Raw genomic sequence first — 14,251 nt, forward strand, 5'->3', positions numbered from 1 at the left:
CCAGCACTCTCGTCTACAACAGCGTGACAATTGTTGGATACTCTGAACACCTCTTGCACAGTACTGTTGTTCACCCTGTTGACTTGGTCCAAGAGCGAAGTATAGGGCTCGGTAACAAGGCGATGACCCACACATGACCGTACAAATGGCTCACGGCTCAGAGCGTCGGCTACGATGTTCTTTGGGCCGGGAATGTACTTCAGGTCAAAATTGTATGCAGCTAGCTTCGCTACCCACCGCTGTTCACACGCATCAAGTCTTGGTTTGGTCAAAATGTATGTAAGTGGGTTATTGTCGGTCCACGTGGTAAAGTGTCTTCCTTTCAACCAATGGCTGAATTTATCACATACCGCCCATTTCAAGGCAAGAAATTCGAGCCTGTGTGCAGGGTAGTTGAGCTGGGAGCGAGAGAGCGTCTTACTTGCAAAGGCGACTGGTCTGGCTACTTTTCCACCAGGTGGCAGCTGTGACAGGACTGCTCCAATCCCATCAAAGGATGCGTCGACAGCCAGAATAAACGGCGCATCAAAATCTGGGTGCGCCAGAGTGACACCTGTCACGAGGTCGTGCTTCAGTGTTTCAAAGGCGTTCTGGCATGCATCGGACCAATCTGCAGGCGTCAGCTTCACTTGACCTTTCTTGCGGTCTCTCTTGCGCTTATGCTTGTCACCAGATTCAGATGTGAGCCTGAACAGAGGTTTTGCCTTCGCAGAACATGCTTCAATGAAGCTTTGGAAATACATCACCATGCCTAGAAAAGATCTGATTTTACTAGGGCATGGCGTCTTGCCATCCGACTCCATTAGATCAGCGACTTGTACGTCATTTATCGCTCTCACTTTCTCGGGGTCAGTCCGAATTCCATCCTCACTGATGACATGCCCAAGAAATTTCACAGTCCGTCTGAGGAAAAAACACTTTTTGGGTGCGAGCTTGAGGTTGTGTTCCTTAAGGCGAGTAAACACCATCTGCAGGCGTTGGAGTGCAACTTCCTCTGTGGGGGCAAACACCATCAGATCGTCGAGGTAACATAATAGGCTCATGAAATTCTGATCACCAAATATTGACATCATCATCCTCATAAATGTTGCTGGGCTGTTGCAAAGTCCCTGAGGGAGCCGGTTGTACTCGTGAAGGCCGAATGGTGAGGAGAATGCCGTGTACTTTTTGTCGTCAGGGTGCAAGGGGACATTGTAGTAGCCTGACGTCAGATCCATTGTGGAGAAAAAGGCATTTCCCCCAAGTGCGGCCAAAGCATCAGCTTGATGCGGTAGTGGGTAGGCATCCTTTATGGTTCTTGCATTAAGCCTTCTGAAATCAGTACATACCCTTAGTTCTCCATTCCGCTTCCATATGAGAACAAGCGCAGATGCATAGTCGCTAGTCGACTTCTGAATAATTCCTTTCTCTTCCATTTCGTTCAGAGTCGTCCTCAGTTTTTCATACTGACTTAGTGGTATACGTCTGTAGGGTAGACGGAACGGCTTATCATCAACAAGGTGGATACGATGTACAAACTCTTTGGCCTCTCCACAGTCCATCTTATGGCGAGAAAAGATTGACTCGAATTGTTCGATGATATGAAGGAGCTTGTCTTTACACTGCAGCGAAACCTCACATGACTTCAGGTCAATGTCTTGCAGTCCCAGAGCTTCCAATGCACGCATCATGTCCTCTTCTGACCTGGGTCGGACCTCTTTGCTCTGTACACTCTGCACGTTGCACTTGACCTCCTCTGCATTGGGCAGGTCTTCCGCTGCGATACAAGGAGACACATCTGCAATTTTCCTGTTTCTTCTCAGCACCACAACTCTGTCCGTGGGATTAAAGACTTTAACAGGCACCCATCCATCTCCCCAGAGTGGAGTAACAACTCGTCCGACAAGGACTTGTCTGGGCGCAGCCTTAGATTGGGTTGGCTCAACGACCACTGTGCTGCCCGCTGATGCCCCGGCCAACTCAGGTAACTTGCCCCAAATAACGCACTCGGTCCGTGGATTCAGCGTCACGCAACTCTTGATCTTTACTGTCCCTACCTTGTCTGGAATGCAATCACCTCTCCATCTCTCTGTGTTGGAAAGCATTGACAGGAATTGACTGTGGTTATCGGACAGACCGTTGTCAGGAGTGGAAACTAATCTCCAATAGCCATCAGTACTTTTCAATTGAGTCAAAATATATTTGATGGCATTGCTGCCAAGGATCATCTGTTCTGTCTGGCCTGGCACCACCATTACTGGTATTATCATTTGGCACCCGTAAACTGTGACGTGAATGTCGTACATATCTCTGGGAGAAACTTGGTGTCCACCGCAGCCTACAATGACATAATCATCGGCCGTGTAACTCATCATATCAGGGAATTGCTGCAGGAGGTACTTAGCTGTGTCCTCACTTACTGTACAAGCCATCGACCCGCTGTCCAACAGCGCTCTGAAAGTGGGGCTTTCTTGCACAAGTACAGGTGTGTAAAACAGTTCGTCAGTCTCCGCTATTCTCTGAAACCCCTGAAAGATCAGCTTCTTCGATGGAGGTATCTTGTTGCTATACAACTCATAAATTGATTTATTGTCTTGCATGTCAGGCTTCACATTAGTGGTGGGAGGTATACTCAGTTGATCTGCACTGTTCTCCCCTAAGCGCAGATCAGTTAGTTTCCCTGAGGCAGCGGGACAACTTTCGTCACTGGACAATCACGTCGAGAATGCCCTGGGGCATGGCAGTGAAAGCAAAGGTTTTTGTCTCGGCAATGAGAGAGAGCACTGTGTTCGACTTCTTTGCAAATGATACATGGCTTGGCAGTGAAACCATTTATTCTGGCTCCAGGTCGCCTGGTTGGAGCTCCCCCTCTCTCTTGAAACTGGTTCGAGGTAACACGTATCAGAACTTTCTCCAACATACTAATAACGTCCGTTAGAGAGACATACTGTGGGCTCGAAGTCTGAGGTGGCTCGTGCACGAGGGTTGGACCATGGTTCACCTCAGCTTTGTGTACGGCAATTTCCGCTCTATTCGCAGGTTGTTGTAGGGAATCTGCTTTGTAGCTCTTCTCAGCGTGGTATTCATTCAGCACCTCTAGTACCTCACATGCTGACCACTTTTCGATGGTTTTTGATCTGTAAGTGAGTGCCAGTTCCTTGCATAGGCAGTTCCTAATAAACATGTGAGTAACCTCTATTCAGATTCAGATTCAGATTCAGATCTACTTTATTGTCATTCTAGTACACGTGTATACAGAACGAAATGTCGATGCATCTGACCCCCACAGTTTCCTTGAATGTACAGATATAAATAATGTTGTATTGTATTTTGGCTACGTATAGTATTTTACCATAGTGCCGATAGTGCAAGAAGAGTAGCTAACCAGATGCGCAAAATGGGCAGTCAGGTTAACAAGTCAGGTACACAGTAACATTAACACTGTAACAATAACGCTGTAATTACAATAGTGCAGAGAGCAATGTGCAAGGAGTGGCAAGCTATAAAAAAAAAACTGCCAGTAGTGCAAAAGTCAGATTAGCAGCCGTTTAGATTTAAGTTAACTATATGTTAGATTGACCATTTAACAGTCTAATGGCCAGGGGGACTAGACTATTGCGGAGCCTGGTGGTCCTGCACCGCACACTGCAGTACCTCTTCCCAGAGGCTAGCAGAGTGAACAGTCCATGATGGGGGTGAGAGGGGTCCCCGGTAATGTTTTTAGCATGGGATAGGCAGTGCTTCTGGCCAATGTCCTGAATGGAGGGAAGTGTAGTCCCGATTATTTTCTCTGCTGTCCTCGTTACCCTCCTCACACTACCCCAGTCGGTAGCGCTGCAGCCTCCACACCACACAGAGATACAGCTGGTCAGGATACTCTCTATGGTGCCCCTGTAGAATGTAATGAGGGAGGGTGGGGGCAGGTGGGCTCTCCTCATCCTCCGCAGGAAGTACAGGCGCTGCTGTGCCCTCTTAACCAGTGATGCAGTGTTTACGGACCAGGTGAGTTTGTTTGTAATGTGCACCCCTAGGAACTTGATACTGCTGACAACCTCCACAGCCTTGTTGTTGATGCAAAGTGGGGCATGGTTGGGCTGGTTTTTCCTAAAGTCGACAATGATCTCTTTAGTTTTGTCGACATTCAGGACCAGGCTGTTGTCCCTGCACCAGCCCACCAACTGCTCCACCTCCTCTCTGTAGGCCAGGTCGTTGTCATCCCTGATGAGGCCCACCACTGTTGTGTCGTCAGCATACTTCACGATGTGGTTTGTGGCGGACCTAGGGACGCAGTCGTGTGTCATCAAGGTGAACAGCAAGGGGCTTAGGACGCAGCCTTGGGGGGAGCCCGTGCTGAGGTAGATGACATCTGAACTGTTCTGACCTATCCGCACTGATTGGGGTCTGTCACAGAGGAAGTCCAGCAGCCAGTTCCGCAGGGGGGTGTTGAAACCCAGGAGTCTCATTTTGTCCACCAGATGTTGTGGGATGATGGTGTTGAATGCTGAACTGAAGTCCAGGAACAGCATCCGCACATGGGTGTTCTTCTCCTCTAGATGTGTCAGGCTCAGGTGAAGCGCAGAGGAGATGGCATCCCTGGTGGAGCGGTTTGTCCTGTAGGCAAACTGAAAGGGGTCGAATGAGGAGGGGAGACTGGAGGTGATGTGCTCTTTAACCAGTCTCTCAAAGCACTTCATTATGATAGGAGTCAGTGCAACGGGCCGGTAATCGTTGAGTGATAAGATCTGGGGTTTCTTTGGCACTGGGATGATGTTGGCAAATTTGAAGCATGATGGTACTTTGGCTTGGTCTAGCGAGGTGTTGAAAATGTCTGTTAGTACACAAGCCAGCTGATCGGCGCACTCCCTAAGTACCCGCCCCGGAATGTTGTCCGGGCCTGGAGCCTTCCTTGTGTTGACCCTTCTCAGGGTCTTCCTCACGTCAGATGAGTCCAGGTGGAGTGCTCTTTCGCCCTGATTTGGAACCGCTTTCGCTGCAGGGGTGCCGTTTTGTGCCTCGAACCTTCCAAAGAATTTGTTGAGGTCATTCAGAAAGTCCATGCTAGAGTTCTGCACTGGGGCGGTGGTTGGCTTGTAACTGGTGATGGCCTGAATGCCTTTCCACATATCCCTGGTGTTGGTTGTGCTGAGGAAACGTTCCTGGATTTTTTGACTGTGCGTTCGCTTTGCTAGTCTGATAGCCCGGTTCAGGTTAGCCCTCGCTGATAACAGCGCCTCCTTGTCACCAGATCTAAAGGCAAGGTTCCGTACTTTTAGTTGTTTTCGTATTTCAGCAGTCATCCAGGGCTTCTGATTGGCACGGGTGCATATAGTTTTGTTATTGCTGACGTCTTCTGCGCATTTACTGATGTAGGCTGACACAGAAATGGCGTACTCATCTATATTTATTTTGTTGTTGTAAGTGGCAGCCGATTTAAACATGTCCCAATCAGTGCAATCAAAGCAGTCCTGTAGTGCCTCCATTGCCCCCTCAGACCACACCCTCACCTGCTTCACTGTAGGTTTTTCTCTGGTCAGCAGGGGCTTGTATGCTGGAATTAGCATAATAGAAAGGTGATCTGATGAGCCAAGATGGGGGTGGGGGGCTGCTTTATATGCACCTTTGATGTTTGTGTAGGCCAGGTCTAATGTGTTCCTACCTCTTGTAGCAAAGTTTACATGCTGATGGAAATGCGGGAGAACTGTTTTCATATTGGCCTGGTTAAAGTCCCCCGCCGCAATAAAAATGCACTCGGAGTAAGCATGCTGCAGTTCACTCACAGTTCGGTAGAGAACGTCCATTGCCTCCTTCGTATTAGCGCTGGGGGGCACGTACACGGCAGTAATGATGGTCGCGCTAAACTCCCTCGGTAGGTAGAAAGGTCTGCAGATCACCGTCAAAAGCTCAATGTCTCGTGAGCAGTGTTTCGATATTATCTTCGCATTTTTACACCAGTTGTTGTTGGTATAAATGCATAGACCGCCCCCCTTGCTTTTGCCGGTGAGTTCGCCGCTTCTATCAGCGCGGAAAGCAGTTAGCCCCACAATGCTAACAGCGTCATTCGGGATAGATGAGTTTAGCCATGTCTCCGTCAGAATTAAAGCACAACAGTTCGTCAATTCGCGGTTCGATGTAAATTCCACTTGTAAATGGTCCAGTTTGTTGTCCAGGGAGCGGACGTTGGATAGGAAAATGGATGGTAGAGGCGTTTTGAAGGGTTTAGCCTTCATCCGAGCCGTTAGCCCGGCCCGACAACCTCGTTTCCTTCCCCGGTCACAGCGCTTCCGCTTGCCACTTTTACTCGCTGCTTTGTCGGCCGCTGCGTTCTGTTGACGTAGCACTCCGAGGCTAAGTAAACACTCCAGAGTGATCGTCGAAATTTGCGCTGGATTTCTGGATGTTCGCATATCCAGCAAAAAACTGCGATCGTATATTAATCTACAGTTAGAGTTGTCTTTGTTCGCCCTCATAAACTGAGTCGAAGATTGGGGTTTTTGACTAGAATGTGAGAAACTGTCGGGAGCAGATCCAGCCGCCGCCGTAGAGGGCGCCGCCATTTTGAATAAAATGGTTGTCAAATGTTTTGCCCTGCTCTCTCAAGCACTCAGAGGCAAGGTCAGCTGCTCTGTTTAGTCTCAGCCAGTAGTCATAGGGGTCTTCCTGGTCTTTGGGCAAAGTTGAATAAAAGTCAGCTAAAGGGACAGCAGAGTACTTGGTACAGCTAAAGTATTTCCTGAGAAGACTATAAATCATGTCAGGGCGGGTATAGACGTCTATATTACTGTTTCTAATGCTAAACCTAACTACATCTTTAGCTTTTCCTCTCAAATGTATAAGGATTTCCTCTGCTTGCTCTTCAAGTTTCACATCACTCCTTTTTATAAATGTCCTCATTAGATCTTCCCACTCATGTATTGTTATTGAGTCTGAGCCATCCCCAATAAATGACGGCGGTTCCTTAACCTTTCTCTGCGTAACCACCTGACTCAATCTGTTTGCTACATCTTGTGTGGCAGCAGCGTTAGGAGCTACTATATTATGTGACTGTATATTTGAGAATATGCTATCAGCCAATTTATGTCCTATCTCCTGAATAATATTTGTCATGTGATCAGCTAAACCCTCAGAAATTTCACTCGTGGAATTTGGCGTAGATGTGGGTCTGACCTGAGGTGAAGGTAGGCTAGCATGTTGGTCAGCTGCATTATGGGTGCTCACACTGGAACTTGCCTCTACTCTATGTGTAGCACCACCTGGGGTAGAACTATTATCAGAGGGGATGGGGGTAAACATGCCCCTGCCCCTGCCAAAGTGAATAGGTGTGTCAAATTGTGGAGCTAACACATTGCTCTGATTAAACATGTTTCAAAGATTAACAGAAAAAAATGTAAATAAGTCAAAATCACAAAATAAATCAGCAGCCTTCGTATCACTGTGACACTGCACTGTAATGAGCTAAACAATATCGCTCATGTAACTAAAATTTCAAATACTGTGAGCTCATGTGGCAGGTAGGACAGTCCTCGGTTCGGCGAGTTTGATAGAAGTCACGGGTCACGGCACCAATGTAACCGCGTTGTACGTGTCCCACCAAAGATCCACATTCACGCTGGACTGGATGATGAGGTTTTTATTATTACAGTTCTGCAAATGGATGAGTCACAACATTAGCTTTTTCTGCTGGGTCTGATCTCTTTGATCTCTTTGTAGTACTCTGGTTAAACTGACAACAAAGCATATCAAGGAGCTGTCTTTTCACTTTACAGAAAATACATTTTAGAATATCACAATACATTTATAAATCTTTGCATTTTAACAAGATACTTTTAACAAGAGATCGTATAGTGGATTTTTAACGTTTACAATGAATTCAACATGTTTTTCTTTACTCTGAATTTTAACCAACATCATCCTTTTTTTTAATGTATATGAAAAATAGGAATAAAAACAATAATGAGTATAAAAATGGGTACAATTTACCTGCAAATGGATGAGTCACAACATTAGCTTTTTCTGCTGGGTCTGATCTCTTTGATCTCTACAAGGGGAATTAAGATTTAGTAAAACAGAAACAAAACGAAAATAAACCCAAACAGCTTGACAATATCAATCACATTACTATGCATGGTGAGAGATTTGTCAGCTGGGGTTATAAAGTTTAAAATTAACTTATTTTGTGGAGCACCAAAAGATATGTCTTACCTTTGTAGTACTCTGGTAAAACTGACAAAACCCCGCCTCCTGGTCACATGTTAGAAGCCAAAACCAAACCCCACCCCATACCAGCAGATGGCACTGTTGGACTCAGCATTGCAGGACATTTACCAAAAACTATACACATATTTTAGCAGGAATTTCAATAAAATAAAAGTTATTATTACACCCGTTACACTTTGTTTAAAAAATATCAAGTCAGAGGTAAGCTCTTGGGCTATACAAATAAACATGATTTGACATGACTTGGTTTGGGATATAAAGATGTATTTTTAAAGCTTTTAATTACAGGTCTATGAAGGCCATAATAACAACATCCCTTGATCTTAAACCTACATGGGAAAACTCAAAATGAATGAGAAAAAGAAGAAACCTCGAGAAAATGCCAGGATCACCAAACTGCAATTGATGCTGCATGGGATATAACATAGTCCACATCAACAATAAACATAAGTAATAACTTGAAATTGTGCAAGAAGTCCAAAACAGTAACAACTGACTTCCCATCTCAATCAGCCAGGAAAGGACAAGAAAACAATATTATTAGGTCCATTGTAAGCTATGGAATACAAGTGTGTCTTAAGTTTAGATTTAAACACTTCCACTGAGGTTGCAAATCTTATCTTATCTCACATGCTGGTTTAAGATCAGGTAATTGTGTAATTTTGTAACTGTAATCCTGTGCAGTCCTTTGAGACATTTTTGTGATTAAGGGCTATATAAATAAATTTGACTTGACTTGACTTGACTCTGAGGGAAGAGCATTCCAAGGCACCAGGGCCCGAATGAAGAATGCTTTTAAGCAGTCCTATGCACTTTAGTCCTCGAGGGCCGCATGGCGTGCTGAGTTTTTGGTCTCCTTGCTCCAACACAGGTGATTCCAAGCTTCTGCTGGCTTGCTAACAAGCCACCAATTTGATTCACTTGAGTTGAAGAAAAGAAACCTCCAAGATCATGCAGGACATGCGGCACTAGAGGAACGGAGTGCCCAAGTCTGCTCTTAAGTATGCGGATTTCTTCTTGGCTCTTGGAGTCACAAGTTGACTAGCATATTCCGAGCAGAGGCTCCGAGCAGGAACATAAGGCATGACTTAATCAGAGAATTAAAGGGGCAAGACCATGCAAACTTTTGTATGTTAGCAAAATAATCTTAAAGTCGCATCTTAAACTGACAGAGAGCCAATGCAATGACTCAAGTGACACTTAGAAAAGCTTATAATTGTCCTCTTGTCATCTACCTATCAAGGGAGTTTCTCCACCTCCACCAAGATGATCACGGCCCACCAGCTTTACAACTACATCACCGACCACGCCGGCATCTACGGCTTAAAGCCCCTACGCATGTCCAAGGCCACGGTCGCCACAGATGCCAAGAAGGCAACACCAGATCTCCACGAGTACGGTCTGGTAGCCTTGTGGAACAGGTAGGATGAGCGTCCCCACTAAAAAACGCCCTGCTCTGATTTGGATTCTGTGCTTTAGCTCGGGCTCTTACAAGGATCTAGAGGGCCTTCATCACCATGATGACTTTGACGTGTCCCTGGTGGTGTGTCACAATGCTGCTCCGTTTGAAGAGCAGGCAGAAGCAGAAAAACACCTGCTGAGGTAGGAGAGGTCATCTAGCTGAGTTTACTCGAGAGAAACGATCCGAAATTGCCTACTTGTGATGTTACAGAGGCTAACATTTTCCAGGTTGTCCAGCAAACAGCTACATAGTTGCAAAAGGATAGATATTCCAAAATAATATTTTTTTATTGTCCTCTTTTAACCCATTAAGTACTACAGCACCGGGTGCATTAGGTCTAAATCCTGAGAGCGGTGTAATGCCCACCCATGATATCCGATGCTTTTCAAATGAAGCGATGTTATCAATTCCGAATGTATCATAATCTCTCAGCCTCTAATGAGCATTAAACATAATTCTGCAAAAAAAATAACTTTAGTTTATATCCGTAGCGTTCACACAAACCTGATTTTATTATAAGGCCAAAAAATGTTTCAGGGATAGGAAATCATGAAACTTGTGAATAGTACAGATTATTATTTATTTATTTTTTTAGGTTTTGATATATTGTGAATATCAGTGTTTCTCAACCTTTTTGGGAGCCAAGGCACTTTTTTTCCATCATCTTTAGCCTCACTGTCCAATCGAAAAACATTTAAAAATCAATTCCCGACCCCAGTTTCATGTCGTTATTTTAAGCCTGAATTATTATTTTGCACAAGTTTAAATATAAATTTGTTGTTTTTGGTTGTTGTCACCGCGGCTCAGGACATAATACCACTTATTTATTTTAGGTAGTCATTTTGCATCAATTTTGTAAATAAAAGTAATTACAGTTACTAGTTACTTCATTTAAAAAGTAACTCAGTTACAACACCCAGCCCCCCCGGAATGCTGGAATGTGAGGAGATAATACATGGCTTTCTCGTTAAATCAATATGTAATTAATCAGTATATTATAATCCTTTACGAGATAATGAATTCTGAAGACATTATTTCTTGTCTTTGTCATCTTGAACTGTGACGTCATCGGAGGAACTTTAAAACCCTAGCAAGCCATTCGCCATATTTTTTTACGTATTATATAGTCTTGAGAGGTTACGAGTGTTTTAAGCGACGTTTTGTCAGTTTTTGTGGACAATGCCTAGGCGTTGTGTCACAGGTAGATAGAGTAATGGTACAACAAAGGGGAGCAGCCACAATGGGCTAACGGAGGGCTAACTGGGACCGATCAACGAAAGGCGGCCGCAGCCTCGACGGAAAACGTGAGGCTGGCTGACCAAAAAACACGAAGTGAGAAGCCAGGCTTACCGGAAACCAACGACGCCAAATCTCAATGGCTATGGTGATAAGCGCACACCAGGATATTGCACTTGAATCCGCAATAAAACGGTGTTCCCAAACTGTGGATAAGTGTGTTGATAGCAAAAGAAGTTATCCCTCCGTCTGTTCGATCGAGTCTCGCGGGATCTGAACCGTCAACCCAATGGTTACGGTTCGAATAGGCCATTGCTGGGTGTGATGAGTCTTTCAGTATGTGTTTAGCTCTGCTGAGGTAGCAAGAGCTGGCAATCTGGGTCAGGGGGGAGCCGATGATCTTTTGGGCGGTGTTTATAACCCTTTGTAGCATCCTGTGTACCACGCCGTGATGCAGTACGTTAGGATGTTTTTCATGGTGGCGGTGTAGATTTTCACAACCAGATTCTCCATCAGGTTGTTCCTCCAGAGCAATCCCAGTAATTGTAGGCACTGCTCGGCCTCCTTAATCACCTCCTTGGTGTTGGTAGACCAGGAGAGGTTCTCGGAGATCTGCACGCCCAGGAATCGGAAATAATGTTGTGTTATTGGGATTTAACTTTTTTTCATAATCGTGCGGAGGAACATGACACGTTTTGTGCCTAATTGGAAAAACAAATCTGTTTGAGAATGCATTCAGTCCCCGCAGGGCCTGGTCAGGAGAAATTATCTTAGGCCCAATAATACTTCTTGTTTATGTCCTCAATGCGTTAAAATCTAATGTGTATTTGCGCAGATTGAACTTCTACGTGATCATGACCAGCCAGCGTGAGCTTTTCCCGCGACTCACAGCCGACATGAGGCGTTTCAAGAAAATACCTCAGATCCACAGAGAGCCCGGTGAAAACGGCGGCCGCTCAGCACAGGACCAAACAGAAGCCTCCGCATCCCTCAGCGGCGAGCAAGACCTTTGGGAAGAACCTGCCGGGTCTGGATCGGTGGCCTGCGTGTCGAGCGACGGCAACGAATTCTATCCTTTAGTGGGCGCCGCCGTCCAATCCCGAGGATTGCTTTACCCGTCGCCGCTTTTTCCTCTACTCAACAACGAGGTTGCCGCCGCCCGTCGGCAGATTCAGGCCAGTGTGGAGGAAGCTATGGGCCACTGCCGCCGTGACAATCTTTGGAGGAGGTTGTTCCATGGCGAGCACCTGGACAAGCTGAAGATGACTAAATTGTCTTTTTGCGAGCTGGAAGAGCTGCTGGAGGCCGTCCAGAACCACTCTGTGGCGGACATCGACCCTCAGCTGGTGGGTATTAAAAAAAAGAGGGATGACTATTGCAGCTTATGCTTATGAGATGCTAAATGGTGCGCCTCATTTTTCCAGTTTAGACAGTTAGAAAAAATATTTCTCTTTTGCCATTTGGTTGTAATCAAGCAACCATGGTAGAAGCAGCATGTCTGATAACTCAACTCAACTTCAACTTGATTGTCAAATATGCTATATGCACATTATACAGCAGGGGTGTCAAACTCATTTTAACTCTGGGGCCACACGATAGAACAAACATTCTGTGGGGGGCCGGACTAGTAGATTAAAGAGAAAGAAAAAGAGAGATTAAAAATAAGAGAAAGATGGAGGGAAAAGGAGAGAGGGTGGGACAAAGAAAGAAAAAGAGAGAAAGGGAGAGCGCGTGAGGAACAAAAGATGAAAAGTCGTGAGAGAGGAGGGAAAGAAAGGGAGAGGAAGAAAGAAATCTAAAGAGAAATACAGGAGAGAAAAGAAAGCGCGAAGGGTATGAAGAGAGAAAGAGAAAAGAGAGAAAAGGAAAAAGGGAAGTTAGAGCAAAAGAGGTTAAAAGACACAGATAGAAAGAGACAAAGAGCAAAGGAAGAGAAAGAGAGACACAAAGAGTGAAAGAGACAGAGACAGAATGGGAGAAAAGGGGTGGAAAAGAAAGAGAGGGAGAGAAATACATACAATTACAGTGTCTTTGTGAGAGGCACCTGGCTTTGGCAACATCAAGTTGACCTTTTTCAACCTGCAGCTTGTTTTTCTTTTGCGCTTCTCTGAGTGTTGGCTCGCGGGCCGGATTCAATCCCTTAGCGGGCCTGATCTGGCCCGCGGGCCGCCTGTTTGACACCTGTGTTATACAGGATAGATAAAATTACTTCCTCATATATATATATATAAATATATATATATATAATTAGTAGCATAAAAAATGTTTTATCGTCTTACCCTGTTCGTTTTGAATAAAAGCCTCAATAAATATGCAAGCCTCCATTATATAAAAAAAAAAAAATCAAAGCAATGAGAAAAAATTACAGGTTTGCTTGACTTTCCGTTAGCTTGCTAATACTATCACTGATGCCACTGTATCGACATTTCGTTCTGTGTACATTGTTACAAAGAATGACAATACAAAGGAAATTATTATTATTATTATTATTCAGGGCTCAGGTGTACACCAAAATCAGAATCCTTGTTCTCACTATCGCCCTCTGCCATGAGGCAAGAGAATTGCGTGCTTTACTCTGCATCTAAAGACGCCCAGCACAGTAATACGTTACCAACTAATTGTATTCATGATATTCATAATATGATTAGAAAAATTCGGTGCTTTTGGAAAATAAAATCCCAAAATACTGAAGTTAAATTATAAAGAACTTTAACGCTGAATAAATATAACCATTTCATATATTTTTAATTGAATATTATCACATTCGTCCAATAATCGAAAGGTCCCTGGTTTGAAACCGGGTGGAAACATATGTTGGCCTGGAGAAGGACGGGCTCCACCGGGCTATACTTGCCCAAGACACACCACAGGAAATGGTGCCCCTACGACCCTAGTGGTTGAGGGATCAAACCAAGCAAACATTGCCATGATAGGGGTGAGGCACAGCCTCACTTGCCTCCTCTGACTGCACGTCCATGACATCAATGTTGGTGGTCTTGATGTCCCTGCAGAGCTGCTTCCTCAACATGAGCACTACCTGGTACCAGAGTCTCATTAAAGTTCTGCTGGGTCGATTCCCTCAAAGTTGTCGACATTTTGACGACGGAGGCGTCCAATATCTGGTGAGACGTCGAATTTGTCCTGCTCCCCAAAACTTGATTGCGCGGACGTTAAAACTTACTCTGCTTTCTTTCTTCCAGGCTGTTTTAAACCAGAAGTTTACCGACTGCTTCGTATTGGTGTTTTTTGACTCCCAAGCGGGCAAAACGGCAAGTTTTCTAGATCTAGATTGAGGACCCACCATTCTGACCGAATTACAAGGCGCAACCCAAATAGAAAAGAAAAATCCACTTCTCAAAT

At 45.0% G+C, this 14,251-nt stretch overlaps 1 protein-coding gene across 1 annotated transcript in view; it reads left to right on the forward strand.

Moving 5' to 3' along the window:
• Nucleotides 1-14,251, forward strand: part of szt2 (SZT2 subunit of KICSTOR complex) — a 79,388-nt gene that overhangs the window by 59,469 nt on the left and 5,668 nt on the right. The window contains exons 69-73 of the mRNA XM_088350409.1: nt 9,437-9,614; nt 9,673-9,795; nt 11,727-12,237; nt 13,903-14,013; nt 14,092-14,160. Coding sequence (XP_088206535.1) covers nt 9,437-9,614; nt 9,673-9,795; nt 11,727-12,237; nt 13,903-14,013; nt 14,092-14,160 — 992 coding nt within the window. The remainder of the gene's footprint in view (nt 1-9,436; nt 9,615-9,672; nt 9,796-11,726; nt 12,238-13,902; nt 14,014-14,091; nt 14,161-14,251) is intronic.

Source organism: Urocampus carinirostris, chromosome 12 (assembly GCF_059441175.1).
Source record: "Urocampus carinirostris isolate Australia breed hairy pipefish chromosome 12, RoL_Ucar_1.0, whole genome shotgun sequence".
Classification (NCBI taxonomy): Eukaryota; Metazoa; Chordata; class Actinopteri; order Syngnathiformes; family Syngnathidae; genus Urocampus; species Urocampus carinirostris.